General features: G+C 44.0%; 1 protein-coding gene across 2 annotated transcripts in view; it reads left to right on the forward strand.

Moving 5' to 3' along the window:
• The window catches only part of LOC126262457 (transmembrane protein adipocyte-associated 1 homolog), a 133,842-nt gene that overhangs the window by 71,195 nt on the left and 47,145 nt on the right, over positions 1-15,502 (forward strand). For both annotated transcript variants that reach the window (XM_049959113.1, XM_049959112.1), the window contains exon 7: positions 8,248-8,431. In XM_049959113.1, coding sequence (XP_049815070.1) covers positions 8,248-8,431 — 184 coding nt within the window. The remainder of the gene's footprint in view (positions 1-8,247; positions 8,432-15,502) is intronic.

Here is a 15,502-nt window from a genome sequence, read left to right on the forward strand (position 1 = left end):
GATCATAACCAATAGATTGTGGCCAGAATCCACATCTGCCCCTGGAAATGTCTTACAATTTACAACCAGGTTCCTAAATCTCTGTCTTACCATTATATAATCTATCTGATACCTTTTAGTATCTCCAGGATTCTTCCAGGTATACAACCTTCTTTTATGATTCTTGAACCAAGTGTTAGCTATGATTAAGTTATGCTCTGTGCAAAATTCTACAAGGCGGCTTCCTCTTTCATTTCTTCCCCCCAATCCATATTCACCTACTATGTTCCCTTCTCTCCCTTTTCCTACTGACGAATTCCAGTCACCCATGACTATTAAATTTTCGTCTCCCTTCACCACCTGAATAATTTCTTTTATCTCGTCATACATTTCATCAATTTCTTCATCATCTGCAGAGCTAGGTGGCATATAAACTTGTACTACTGTAGTAGGCATGGGCTTTGTGTCTGTCTTGGCCACAATAATGCGTTCACTATGCTGTTTGTAGTAGCTAACCCGCACTCCTATTTTTTTTTATTCATTATTAAACTTACTCCTGTATTACCCCTATTTGATTTTGTATTTATAACCCTGTAATCACCTGACCAAAAGTCTTGTTCCTCCTGCCACCGAACTTCACTAATTCCCACTATATCTAACTTTAACATATCCATTTCCCTTTTTAAATTTTCTGACCTACCTGCCCGATTAAGGGATCTGACATTCCACGCTCCGATCCGTAGAACGCCAGTTTTCTTTCTCCTGATAACGACGTCCTCTTGAGTAGTCCCCGCCCGGAGATCCGAATGGGGGACACTTTTACCTCCGGAATATTTTACCCAAGAGGACGCCATCATCATTTATTCATACAGTAAAGCTGCATGTCCTCAGGAAAAATTACGGCTGTAGTTTCCCCTTGCTTTCAGCCGTTCGCAGTACCAGCACAGCAAGGCCGTTTTGGTTAATGTTACAAGGCCAGATCAGTCAATCATCCAGACTGTTGCCCCTGCAACTACTGAAAAGGCTGCTGCCCCTCTTCAGGAACCACATGTTTGTCTGGCCTCTCAACAGGTACCCCTTCGTTGTGGTTGCACCTACGGTACGGCCATCTGTATTGCTGAGGCACGCAAGCCTCCCCACCAACGGCAAGGTCCATGGTTCATGCCAGTATTATGCACAATAATTGGAGACATCATTAACTTCTGTTCCTGAAAGTTTTATCCTTAAAGTTAATTTGAAAAGTAAAGATTTCATTTACCTGATTTGCATCTGGCTGTCTGCCTTAGAAAAATAATAAATCTTAGTCATTTTGGGTGCATGCCTGAATGGTTCCTTCAGTAATACCATGGCAAATTTCTTTCCCATACTTGTACAACAGAGGTACGCTCTGTCTAATGATACCATTATATTGAAGTTTAAAAATCTAATGTTCCTTTCTTCAGTTATTTGGTAAGTTTATTACCACAATATTCTGCATGAATTACTAAAGGGTTTGTTGGAAAGGTGGTCTTACAAAGTTCCTGTGGGTGCTGTTGTAAAACAAAGCAAGTAAAAGATTTAAACTACCTACATTTACTAAGCTTCAAAATAATCTCCATAAAGTACAATACGCTTTTGGCTACATCTGCAAGAGTCATGGAAAACTGCAAGTGAAAGATTTCTTTGAAGTACGTGGAGACATTGAGACTTGGGCTTAGACATCTTTGGGCATCTAGAACATCTGAAAAATGAGCATTTGCCGTGATTTCTGTGAGGCTGAGAAAAACATCTACAGGTACCAGTGCTGTGGAGTATAGTGTGCACTGGAGAAAAACTAAGTCATCTAGTCAAGTAGTTATGCACAAGATTGCATAGTGTGGGTGGATGTTGTCATACATTTTCCAGTGCTATAGAACTTTGAGCAAATAAACCATATGCATAGGGGCAACCATTTCTAACCTGCCTTATAAAATTTGTCATTGATAGTTTGACATTCGGGTACTAATTAGCAGTGGATCATTCCTTGTCATCAGAAATGGTGACAAACATTAACTTTATCCTGAACTTTTAGATGTCAACCTTTGCGGAACGTGCAAAAGCTGATGTACACCATTCCAGTGTCACTTGGATTGTGGAATGAACTGGTACCACCAGGTCTCATCCAACTGTGATGCTGACTTAGAAAAATGGCTCCATCATGTATCAGTGAAACCTGTTTCCATCTATGTTGTGGGAAGCATTTAAGCATTTTTCAAATCAACACATTTTTTACTCATAGTTTCTGATGACAAAACACACACGCATGCCTACCTACCTACCTACCTACCTACCTCTTCCTGGTTCCTGTAATTTTTAATAAAATTTGATTTTTATGTGTTTCATCACATTTTGTAATGTATATTCACTCTCATCATGTCTGACTGGATTCAGCAAACAAATATGTTTCAGCTTAGTATGTTCAGTGCTACATGGTATTTGTTAACTTGTCTCCTTGCACAAGCACAGATTTTTAAAACATGTTTAGATCTGGTCCATTCATTGTTCTGTTCTATTTGTTGCTTGCTGTATTTGCAAGTACAGGGTTATTACAAATGATTGAAGCGATTTCACAGCTCTACAATAACTTTATTATTTGAGATATTTTCACAATGCTTTGCACACACATACAGAAACTCAAAAAGTTTTTTTAGGCATTCACAAATGTTCGATATGTGCCCCTTTAGTGATTCGGCAGACATCAAGCCGATAATCAAGTTCCTCCTACACTCGGCGCAGCATGTCCCCATCAATGAGTTCGAAAGCATCGTTGATGCGAGCTCGCAGTTCTGGCACGTTTCTTGGTAGAGGAGGTTTAAACACTGAATCTTTCAAATAACCCCACAGAAAGAAATCGCATGGGATTAAGTCAGGAGAGCGTGGAGGCCATGACATGAATTGCTGATCATGATCTCCACCACGACCGATCCATCGGTTTTCCAATCTCCTGTTTAAGAAATGCCGAACATCATGATTGAAGTGCTGTGGAGCACCATCCTGTTGAAAGATGAAGTCGGCGCTGTCGGTCTCCAGTTGTGGCATGAGCCAATTTTCCAGCATGTCCAGATACACGTGTCCTGTAACGTTTTTTCGCAGAAGAAAAAGGGGCCGTAAACTTTAAACCGTGAGATTGCACAAAACACGTTAACTTTTGGTGAATTGCGAATTTGCTGCACGAATGCGTGAGGATTCTCTACCGCCCAGATTCGCACATTGTGTCTGTTCACTTCACCATTAAGAAAAATGTTGCTTCATCACTGAAAACAAGTTTCGCACTGAACGCATCCTCTTCCATGAGCTGTTGCAACCGTGCCGAAAATTCAAAGTGTTTGACTTTGTCATCGGGTGTCAGGGCTTGTAGCAATTGTAAACAGTAAGGCTTCTGTTTTAGCCTTTTCCGTAAGATTTTCCAAACCGTCGGCTGTGGTACGTTTAGCTCCCTGCTTGCTTCATTCGTTGACTTCCGCAGGCTACGCGTGAAACTTGCCCGCACGCGTTCAACCGTTTCTTCACTCACTGCAGGCCGACCCGTTGATTTCCCCTTACGGAGGCATCCAGAAGCTTTAAACTGCGCGTACCATCACCGAATGGAGTTAGCAGTTGGTGGATCTTTGTTGAACTTCGTCCTGAAGTGTCGTTGCACTGTTATGACTGACTGATGTGAGTGCATTTCAAGCACGACATACGCTTTCTCGGCTCCTGTCGCCATTTTGTCTCACTGCGCTCTCGAGCGCTCTGGCGGCAGAAACCTGAAGTGCAGCTTCAGCCGAACAAAACTTTGAGTTTTTCTACGTATCTGTAGTGTGTCGTGACCATATGTCAATGAATGAAGCTACAGTGAATTTGTGAAATCGCTTCGATCATTTGTAATAGCCCTGTATATTTATGGAAATAATTGTAAGTCATTGAATGACCTAGTTGCCATTTGACAAACAGGCTGTAAAACAAGCTCAAGCTTTCAGAGTTTTATGGCAAAATATGTGAGACTAGTACATTCAGAAGTGTATCAAACACCATTGCTAATAAGACTAGAGTGGCACCCGCATGCTATATTGAATGGCCAATCCTCGTAGATTTTTTAAAATAATTTGCACTGTTGAAATTTCAGTTTTTTAGATGTTTTGTATGAAATTTATCTGTGTCATCCACAGACAGTTAACTTTACACTTGAAGGCAAAAAATTCTTTAAACTTTGCCTAAATGGCATTTGTATTGAAACAGGACATACAGCATTGTTGCAATGAGAAAACTGTCGTAAATACATTTAGATTTGGTCCTGAATTCATAAGTTACTAGCCTCAGAATGTAGCAAGCCTACAGAGAAGTATTTTGCCGAATTTCCTGTCCATATGTTTTCAGGGCCATTTCTTTGAAGTAATTCAGCCTCACCTTCTAACCGAGATTTGAGTATTCTGCAAGAAGCAGGACTTGACGTGTTGGCTAAAATTTGCCTGTACGTATTTAAAGAATTAAATCTTGCAAATAACACCAAAATCAAACTATGGAAACTCAGTGAGAAAATCAACAATGTAGGAAAAGAAAGATTGCTACTTACTGTAAAGAAGACATGTTAAGTTTCAGACGGGCACAATTAAGGCACTTAACTAAAGTTTTCGGCCAAATCCTTCATCAGTAAAAGAGAGACACACACCATTCAAAAACACAAGCAATTCTGGCCAGAGATGCTGGAGTTGGTGATATACAAGCAGTTCTGGCCAGAGATGCTGGAGTTGGTGATATGTGTGCGTGAGATGTTTGTGCTTGTTGTATGTATTAATAGTTTGTGTGTGTTCTCTTTTACTGATGAAGGCTGTGGCCAAAAGCTTTATGTAAGTGTCTTTTAATTAGGCCTGTCTGCAACTCAACATGTTTTCTTTACGATAAGTTGCAATCTGTCTTTTCTACGTTGTTGAAGTACCACCAAAAGCTGTTTCTGAAGCAATGTTTTATTGGGTAACTGATTTGATCACAGACAGTCTTCTAGCATGTCAGTGTAAATGCCATTAGGTTCAAGAATTGTAGTTGAAATATCCTATAGAATGAACGCAGGACAAAACCAAGAATAAAAATAAAAGTACAAACCTACATACAATACTCAAACCTTACACTTAATTGAATATTTAATTTTGGTGAAAAGATGACAGTGTCTTCATAGCACTGTGTGGTCAGGTAGAAATCTAGTACAAAAGCACACCAAGCTGTCCAAAAGTAGGAAATAACTGCACATGTAAAACCTGTTGCATGTGAAGCACATTTGGGATTAGTCTATGAATAGAAAGAAGGAATGTAACCCACAAACATAAAATAGAAAGTGTGAACTATGGAAGCCCTAAAATGAAGGGCAAGATGTCAGGGACAGGGTGGGCACCCAAAGGAACACTGCACAAAAATTGAGAAAATGTATAAGGAGGAGGAAAATTGTAAACTAAGCATGTACAACAAACCTCAGCCAAGACCATTATAAAAAGAGGAACACAGTAAAATCTTTATTTTAAAATAATAATTTGAAATAGGCTTGAATCTACACTTACCTCCAATATTCTGAACTTGTTAATCACTCACTATGAAGAGTCCCACAAAATCTACAGGAATATCTTATTCAGTTCATTTTGTTCATCTAATATAGAAATGATGTTCTCAACATGGAGAGTGGGAATGTCTAACTCTTCAATAAGTTGTATCTAAAAACAAAGATGATGTGACTTACCGAACGAAAGTGCTGGCAGGTCGATAGACACACAAAATTCAAGCTTTCGCAACAAACGGTTGCTTCATCAGGAAAGAGGGAAGGAGAGGGAAAGACGAAAGGATGTGGGTTTTAAGGGAGAGGGTAAGGAGTCATTCCAATCCCGGGAGCGGAAAGACTTACCTTAGAGGGAAAAAAGGACAGCTATACACTCGCACGCGCGCGCGCACACACATCCATCCGCACATACACATGGGGGTGTGTGTGTGTGTGTGTGTGTGTGTGTGTGTGTGTGTGTGTGTGTGTGTGTGTGTATACCTGTCCTTTTTTCCCCCTAAGGTAACTCTTTCCGCTCCCGGGATTGGAATGACTCCTTACCCTCTAACCTTAAAACCCACATCCTTTCGTCTTTCCCTCTCCTTCCCTCTTTCCTGATGAAGCAACTGTTTGTTGCGAAAGCTTGAATTTTGTGTGTATGTTTGTGTTTGTTTGTGTGTCTATCAACCTGTTAGCACTTTCGTTCAGTAAGTCACATCATCTTTGTTCTTAGATATATTTTTCCCACGTGGAATGTTTCCCTCTATTATCTTCAATAAGTTGTGCATCCATGATATCCTTTGTAAGCCATATGTATTGTTTTAACACCATCTTCCATATTCCCTACAGTATATTATTCTAGTAACAGGTGTAAAATAAATGCAACAAATTGTTATCCTAAAGATAACTGTTCTGTCTGAATGAGGTATAGTTTTGTACTGGTTTGTTCCACGTAAAAGTAATTAGAGTTTTTACTATGTATTTTTCATGGCACGAACTAATAATAGAGGTGTCTTCAGTCCAGTCTGTATCCTACCTTATATCTTGGGACATTCTCAGTCTAGAAAAATTAGTGATGCCATGGAAAAACTGCAATATGGACTCTCCTCTGACATGTGAAAGCATAGCATATCTGGTGTTTTGTTATACCTCTTATTTTACCATGTTATTTCTCTGCTACTTTATGTAAAAATTCTTGTGCACTTTCTTTCTATTAACCTCAGTAACAAAACAGATTATAAGCATTCATTTATATTTCAGCATGTTGAGTTCCATTTCCTTGTGATAATGGTAATGTAATTAGCCTTCTAATCATTACATGGAATAATACTCTCTTAAGAGCTGTCAGATGAAAAGAGATATTCCAAATGATACTCTCAGATGTGTTTGGATTTTGAATGTTATTAATTGTCTGTGTAGCCCATGTGTGTAAAAATACTATACAAATCAAGGAAATTTATGTATTATCCTCGTGAATATGCTGAAGGATAACAAAAGAGATTCTTGGAGAGGGGTGGGCGGGGGGGTGTTCTTGGAACACATTTTACAGCTCATGTTATCGTTATGAATCTAGAAAACAGCATATCTGCAGGGTGATTCAACATGATAAAACTATAGTGTTTCTAGAATATGATTCTTCCCCAATCTCTTACCAAGCGAGGTGGCACAGTGGTTAGCACACTGGACTCGCATTCGGGAGGATGACGGTTCAAACCCGCGTCTGGCCATCCTGATTTGGGTTTTCCATGATTTCCCTAAATCGTTTCAGGAAAATGTCAGGATGGTTCCTTTGAAAGGGCATGGCCAACTTCCTTCACTAATCTGTTGGGACCAGTGACCCACTGTTTGGTACCTCCCCGAAATCAACCAACAAACCTTCCCCAATCTCATCTGAAGATTGACCTGCATTAAATTTTTATAAGTAATCATCCTCAGTCACTCTGGTTGAAGTGATGAATGTTGCTACAACTTGCACACACTTCAAGATTTGTCCAGATTTATTTTCAGCAGGTAACATGATATAATGTCTTAAAATGCTGCTTTTGTGAACTTCAAATGTATCATACGGTTACAGTGTTGTGATAAGTATGTAACTTTTGTATTTGTGAAGAATAAATAAGGATATCATTTTGGAATGGTAGTTTCACTTGTGTTAATAGCTATGTTGTTAAGTCTTATTTATTGTTGCCAGAATATATCTTTTGTAGAATATCCACGTGTTCAAATAATTTACATTCTCAACAGGCATGTGCAGTCACATAAATTATTTTAACATTTGATACACTGGGAGAAGTTATTTTCATAGTATTCAGTTGTAAAGTCATTGTGCAGTTCAGAGAGAGCTGTCTTCTTGGATCTTGATAATTCTTTATAAAACTTCAAAACTCTGAGGCCAAATTTTGCCTTGGTACTTACAAGTAAGCACTACAAGGCAGTGAATATTGTGATTGTGCTGCTGCTAATTTGATGTTATAGACTGTATTCTTTGTTTTGCACTTAGCATACTCCTAAATCTTTTGCAAGTTGTTAAGATGGTTAACTATGAGAAACATAATTATCTGATAGCTAAATGTGGGAATATTTAGCACTGTGTATGTGGTGCTATTTTTTGATTAGCACTCATTATTCTCAACTGTGGTAGGATTATAAATTCTAAAAGTAGTTAGTTCTAGAGTTTGACAAAGATAAATGATGTCTTTCTTTGCACTTTTTTCCACTGAGTTTAAAACTGTCTTTCTTTCCTCCAACAGCTAAACGTTCCTTCTACCTCTACATTTTCTTCCTCGTTGTACTGAATTTGACACAATCAATTGGAAGTGGGCTTCTGAATTATGGTATTGTTGATGGTCTCTGTGTGGTTGATGTCACGACATGCATCTACTTCACCCTGTTAACACCACTTGTATATCACACATTTCTGAGTGAGTTTTTCAGGTAGGTTTGTGTGTTCTGGGAATTTTATATGAGAAAATAAATGAATTTATAATTTTTTTGTAAGTAATTTCAATTGTATGTCTATATACCAAAACATTTAGTCACTTCTTGTTTTGTATTTATGCTGAACACTTCATGTAGTTCAGAGTTCTTAAATATAATAAACTTTTACAACAGTAGTATATCTCATGTGCTCACAGTTTTTTTTAAATTGCTCTATCACAGGAATAATTTGTCAAAAATTAATGAAATTGTCAGGAATTAAAACTTAAGTGATCACATAAAAGGAATTTTCAATGCAGTATTCTGTGAAGCAAACTTTCTTTCAAAATCATACATCAGTCTCTTTCCACAAGTTTTCAGCAGTTCTGTTATGAAGTGTGCCTCTTTTGTGGATATGTGCGTCGCGAGCAAGGGGCCCCGAGCTATTGCAGCCTTCTTTCTCTCCAGGGCTGCATTTCCTTCCCCTTCCCCTCCTTTCCCCTCCTTGCTCCTTTCCCCTCGCCGTCTCCTCTCCCTCTCGTGGTGTCCTTGCTTATGTTGGCCCCTGCTATCCTCCTAGTTCTGTTGGTTTTACAATTCGGCTTTGTTGCGTAATCATCTCCTCCTTTAGGCATTCGCTGGTCCCCCTCTGGGGTTTGATCTCCATTACAAAATTTCTCCTCCATAGTGTGAGCCATTTGGGGAAGAGCACCTTACCTAGTGTCTCCGACGTGCGCCCTCCTAGTACATTCCACCTTTTCTTTCACGTCGTTGTCTGATGCTAGGGTGCATAGCGAGCACGGTAGCCAACCCGTGTGGTGGGGTCACTATGTACCCTTTTGGTTGAGCCCCCTGAACACACAGGGATCACACTTCTGCTACCTGAGCTGTGACCTCATCATGCATGCCTTGGAGTGGTTGCTCGTCATCCTGGAGCATCGGAACTCCCGGCAATGGCCGCCGTGCCCGACGGCCCTTGCTGTGGCTGGGTGGCGCCCGTGAGGAGAGCCCCTGATTGGAGTGGGTGGTATCAGGGCGGACACTATGCAAATGAAACTCATACGGGTCCAGAACTCTGGCCGTTCTTCTGCGGCCGTCTCTCTGCGTGGAACTGATTCTTCAAGTGCTGCTTCTCTTGCCCCTTCGGCCTTCCCTTCCATGGCTACCCCTGGGAAGAGGGTCAGGCCCGTCGGCTAGGGGTGAAACCTTTCTCCCGTTATCTAGTTTGCACCAGGACTGATGGAGATACTTTCACCAATACCAAATCTTTATTCTTTGTGGAACACATTGAAGACAAGTTTAGCGAAGTGGACTCCCTGAGCAGGATGCGGTCGGGTTCGTTGCTGATCAAAACTGCTTCAGCTGCACAATCTGCGGCCCTTCATGCCTGTACCCATCTTGACACAATTCCCATGTCTATTACCCCCCACCAGTCTCCAAATGTGGTTCAAGGTGTGATTTTTCACAGGGACCTCATCCTTCAAACTGATGAGGAACTTCGGGACAATCTCGGACGGCGGGGTGTTCACTTTGTTTGGCGTGTTCAGAAGGGTCCTAAAGACAATCGCATTGATACTGGTGCCTTTATCCTGGCCTTTGAAGGGGATACCCTCCCTGAGAAAGTTAAGATTATGGTTTATCGATGTGATGTGAAGCCGTACGTCCCACCTCCTATGAGGTGTTTTAAGTGCTTGCGTTTTGGACATATGTCTTCCTGCTGTTCACAGGCCCCTCTCTGTGGTGACTGTGGACGTCCACTCCATGAGAGGAGTCCCTGTGTTCCTCCTCCTGTGTGTGTAAATTGTCATGGCAGTCATTCTCCATGTTCACCAGATTGCCCAGTATATAAGAAGGAAAAGAAGATACAGGAGTACAAGTCCCTCGATCGTTTAACCTACACAGAGGCCCGTAAGAAGTATACAAGTCTTCACCCTGTTACGCTTTGGTTACATCTTCACCCCTTCCTCCCCCTTCCTTACCCCCATCCCGGACCCCTCTCCTCCCCCCCTCCCCTGCAGCTCCCACACCTTCTCCTCTGGGCGCTGCTCCCCCTCCCCAGCCGGAGAAGTGTCCCACTCCTTCAGCGTCTGTCGGTCAAGGGCGCCTCTCCCGGGATGCCCCTTCCTGGCACCTTCCAGGCCAAAGGTCTGCTGCCACGCGACGACTGCGAGAGCCGCGGTCTGTCGGCTCCCAGGTCGCCTGGTCTCTTTCTGTTCCTGATCTTTCTGCAGCTGGCTCCTTTATGCCACACAGCCCTCCTCGATCTCAGCCTGAAAAGAAGAAGAAACATAAGTCCCGGGACGAAGAGCCTCTGGTGTCACCGGAGGTCCCATCCCCGACTTCACAACCGGATTCTGACCTGTCATTCATGGATGTCGCCCCCTCCTTGTCGGTGACGGGTGGGGACCCGGCGGTATGACTGGCTCTAGCGTGTTCAGCCCCCATTTACATCATCGTTCTGTGGTTCTCCAATGGAATTGTAATGGATACTGTCGTCACCTTCCGGAATTGAAATCCCTTCTTTCGTCTTACTCTGCAGCTTGTGTGGCTCTCCAGGAATCTCATTTTACTGATGCTCACTCACCGACCCTCCGTGGGTTCCGTGTTTTCCATCGAAATCGGGTCGGACCCCTGCGGGCTTCTGGTGGCGTTTGTACGTTGGTTCGTACAGACATTGCTAGCACGTGGATTCCTCTTCAAACTACATTGGAAGCGGTTGCTGTTAGGGTCCACCTAGACTCTAAGGTCACGGTTTGCAATCTTTATCTCCCTCCTGACAGGACTCTTACCCCTGCTGCCTTAACTGCCCTTCTTCAGCAACTTCCTCCTCCTTTCCTCCTCCTTGGGGATTTTAATGCTCATTATCCCTTGTGGGGCAGTGCCTTTCCATCTAGACAAGGTCTTCTCATAGACCAGTTTATTGCAGACCACGACTTGTGCCTTCTTAATGATGGCTCCCCTACTCATTTCAGTGCCGGTCATGGTACCTTTTCTGCCATTGATCTTTCTCTTTCTTCTCCCTCTCTCCTCCCTTCATTACACTGGTCGCCACACGATTACCTTTGTGATAGTGACCATTTCCCGTTGACTATCTCGCTCCCTTCCCGCTCCCCAATAGACAGGTTACCTCGTTGGTCTTTCCAACGCGCCGATTGGCCTCTATACACTGCACAGGTCGTGTTTTCTCCCTCTTTGTCGGGTTGTATTGATGACTTCCTATGTGAGGTGTCTGACACGATTGTTCGCGCTGCTAGCCTTGCTGTCCCGCACTCATCTGCACCATTTTGTCACTGGCAAGTCCCATGGTGGAGTATGGCCATTGCCATTGCCATTGCCATCCGTGATCGCCGTCGAGCTTTGCAACACTTTAAGAGGCACCCATCCGTAGCCAGCCTTACTACCTTTAAACGCCTCCGTGCTTAAGCCCGTTATTTAATCAAACGGAGCAAGCGGATATGTTGGGAACGATTTGTTTCTTCCCTTGGTTCTACTGTCCCTCTGTCACGGGTATGGGCTACACTTCGCTCTCTCCAAGGTTGCCATCGGCAGTCCACCCTCCCAGGCCTTCACCTCCCAGATGGCCTTTGTACGGACCCATTAGTTCTTGCAGAACATCTTGCGACCCATTTTGCAGTGGCATCAGCATCAGCCTCCTATCCAGCTGCTTTCCTTCACCAGAAACAGCGGGCTGAAGCTTCCACCTTATGTTTTACCCCTTGTGAGTCAGAATCTTACAACGAACCTTTTACTGAATGGGAATTTCTTTCTGCTCTATCTTCTTCTCATGATGCAGCCCCTGGCCCAGATTCCATTCATAACCAACTGCTTCAACATCTCAGTGCTCCACAACGGCAACATCTTCTTCAGGTGTTTAACTGTATCTGGCTCCAGAGTGACTTCCCTTCTCAGTGGAGGGATAGCATCGTGGTTCCTGTCCTTAAGCCTGGTAAGAACCCCCTATCTGTTGACAGCTATCAGCCAATTAGTTTCACCAATGTTGTTTGTAAGTTACTTGAACGGATGGTAGCCTGTCGGCTCAATTGGGTCCTCGAATCTTGGGATCTATTGTCCCCTTACCAGTGTGGCTTTCGAGAGGGGTGGTCTCCAATCGATCATTTACTTCGCTTGGAATACGCAGTTCAGCAGGCTTTTTCCCAGTGCCGCCATTTGGTTGCAGTGTTTTTCGACCTTCGCAAGGCCTATGACACGGCCTGGCACCATCACATATTACTTACCCTTCATCAGTGGGGTCTTCGGGGCCCACTCCCGATTTTTATCCACCAGTTCCTGTTCCATCGGTCATTCAGAGTTCGAGTTGGTACTGTTTTTAGTTTTCCACAGACCCAGGAGATGGGCATCCCACAGGGTTCTGTCTTGAGTGTCCTTCTTTTCCTCATTGCTATCGATGGACTTGTGGCCTCTGTCGGTCCTTTGTTCGCCCCTGCCCTGAATGTGAATGATTTCTGCATTTGGGTTAGTTCCTCTTCGATGGCATCTGCAGAGCGGCAGCTCCAGGGAGCTATATGGCATGGCTCTGCATGGACCCTCTCACACGGGTTTCAGTTCTCTCCTTCAAAATCGCGAGTGGTCCACTTCTGTCGCCGTACTACGATCCAACCTGATCCAGAGCTCTATCTCGATGCACAACGATTACCTGTGGTCCCACAGTTTAGTTTCCTGGGTCTTCTTTTTGACAACAAGCTCACTTGGTTGCCCCATATCAGACTCCTGAAGGTAGGATGTTTCCGTGAACTCAATGTCCTTCGCTTCCTTGCCCACTCCTCTTGGGGTGCGGACCGTTCCCTCCTTCTCAGTCTTTATCGTGCTCTAGTTTTGTCTCGCTTAGACTATGGTTGTCAAGTTTATGGTTCAGCTGCTCCTTCCACACTGCACATGCTGGATCCAGTCCACCATCGTGGTATCCGTTTGGCCACCGGTGCCTTCCCTACTAGCCCTGTTGATAGTCTCCTGGTTGAAGCTGGGATCGCCCCCCCCCCCCCCCCCCCACCTTTCTGTTCGGCAGTCCCAGCTTCTGGTGTCTTATGCACTCACTATCCGTTCCTCTCCCACTCATCCTTCCTATTCTATCCTGTTCCCAGACCATGGACGTCGCCCACCCGACTCCCGACCTCGGGCGGGTTTACCAGTTGGGCTCCGCCTTGCGTCTCTTTGCCGTGACTTTCAGCTTCCTTCTTTGTCCTGTCTTCCTCGCTTCCTCCCCTCCACCCCCCGTTGGTTAGTTCCTCGGCCTCGAATTCGGATGGATCTCCGCCGAGGTCCGAAAGATTCCATCCCCCCGTTGGTGTTCTGTTCCTTTTTCTGCCAAATTTTATGGGATGCTGTTGTTTTTTACACTGATGGCTCTAAATCTGCTGATCATGTGGGGTATGCCTTCACATCCTCTGTTGGAACGGAAAATCATCTGCTGCCACCTACATGTGGGGTGTTTACTGTGAAATTGATGGCAATTTCCCAGGCCCTTACCTTTATTAAAAAGTCCCAACACAACCACGTTTTGTTATGTACGGACTCGATGAATGGCCTTCTTGCTATTGACTGGTGTTTTTCGCTCCATCCCTTGGTCTCTGCCATCCATGACCATCTCGCTGATATTCACTGTGCTGCTTGTTTCATTGACTTCCTTTGGGTCCCTGGCTATGTGGGTATCCCGGGTAATTAGCTCGCTGATCGTTTGGCTGGGGGAGCAGTCAGTCACCACCCCCCCCCCCCCGTCCGTTTTCTGTAACCCCTCCTGCAGCGGATTTACGGCTTCACATCAAATCCCACTTCGCACAGTCATGGGCCAATTCTTGGGAGGCTACTCCCCTGTCTTAGAAACTTCGTGCGATTAAGGTGACACCAGGCCCGTGGCGTTCTTCCTTTCGCCTCTCCCGAAAGTACTCGACCACACTGTGTCGTCTCCGCATTGGCCATACCAGGCTGACCCATGGTTTTCTTTTGCGTGATAAGCCACCCCCACTTTGTAGTTGTAGAGCTTTCCAGTCAGTAGCCAACATTTTGGTTGACTGCCCCCTTCTTTTGGCTCTGCGTGCTAAGTACAGACTCCCCCACACTTTACCTTTGATGTTGGCTGACGATTCCCCGGATGGTCTCTCTGGTTCTCGGTTTCCTCCGGGAAAGTGGTTTTTATTCTCAGTTTTAAGGCTTTTAATCTCTCTCTGGTGTTGGGGCAGGGCGGTGAGTGTTTGGGTGTCTCCCACTGTAAGCCGTGTTGGGAGATTCCCGACTCACCTCCCTGACCGAGATCCTCTTTTCTTCCACGTTTACTCTGTTTTTACCCCTTTTTTTTAAGGATTGGTTAGTCTCCTTTTCCCATACGTACTTCTACATTCTAGCGGTTGCACCTTTTAAGTCACAGGTGGTCTTGCCTATGCTGCTTCAGCATGGCGTTGGATTCGTTCTCTTGCTGACTTTTGTTTTTACCATTGACAACATGACTGCACTTTTACTTTTTTAGCCTTTTCCCTTTTATTGTTCTGACTTTCCTGAGATGTCATATTATCGGAGTGGACCACATTTGAAACAAGGGACTGATGACCTTGCTGTTTGGTCCCTTAAACCCCAAACAACCAACCAACCACCCTGCCCAACAACGTCCTGACGCTCCACCTATTGGCATTCTACTCCTTGTATGCTCTGCCAGACAGGGCTCCTCTCACCCCCTACCCCTATGCTGCTATCCCGTCCCCTTTCCTGCCCCCCTCCCCCCCGACCCTCCCTCACTCCCAGACTGCTGCTTCTGTCCCATGTGATAGTTGCATTCTGGGTTGAGCTGCAGGAGTTGGCAGTCATGTGTGTGATGTGAGCTCGCTTTTATGAATGAATGAATGAATGAATGAATGGTGTATGTTTGTTTTTTTGATGAATGTTGTGGCCAAAAGCTTATGTGTAAATGTACTGTAATTGTGCCTGTCTGCAACTTAATGTGTCGTCCTTACAGTAAGGAGCAATCTTATCTTTTCCTACATTGTTGTTACTGACCTTCTAAATGTTTTCATGTATCACTTTACACATTTTTCCTGTATAGCAGTACAGATATGTGTACACTTAGTTGGTGAAGTAGTGTTC

The sequence above is a fragment of the Schistocerca nitens genome, chromosome 6 (assembly GCF_023898315.1).
Source record: "Schistocerca nitens isolate TAMUIC-IGC-003100 chromosome 6, iqSchNite1.1, whole genome shotgun sequence".
In the NCBI taxonomy this organism is placed as follows: domain Eukaryota; kingdom Metazoa; phylum Arthropoda; class Insecta; order Orthoptera; family Acrididae; genus Schistocerca; species Schistocerca nitens.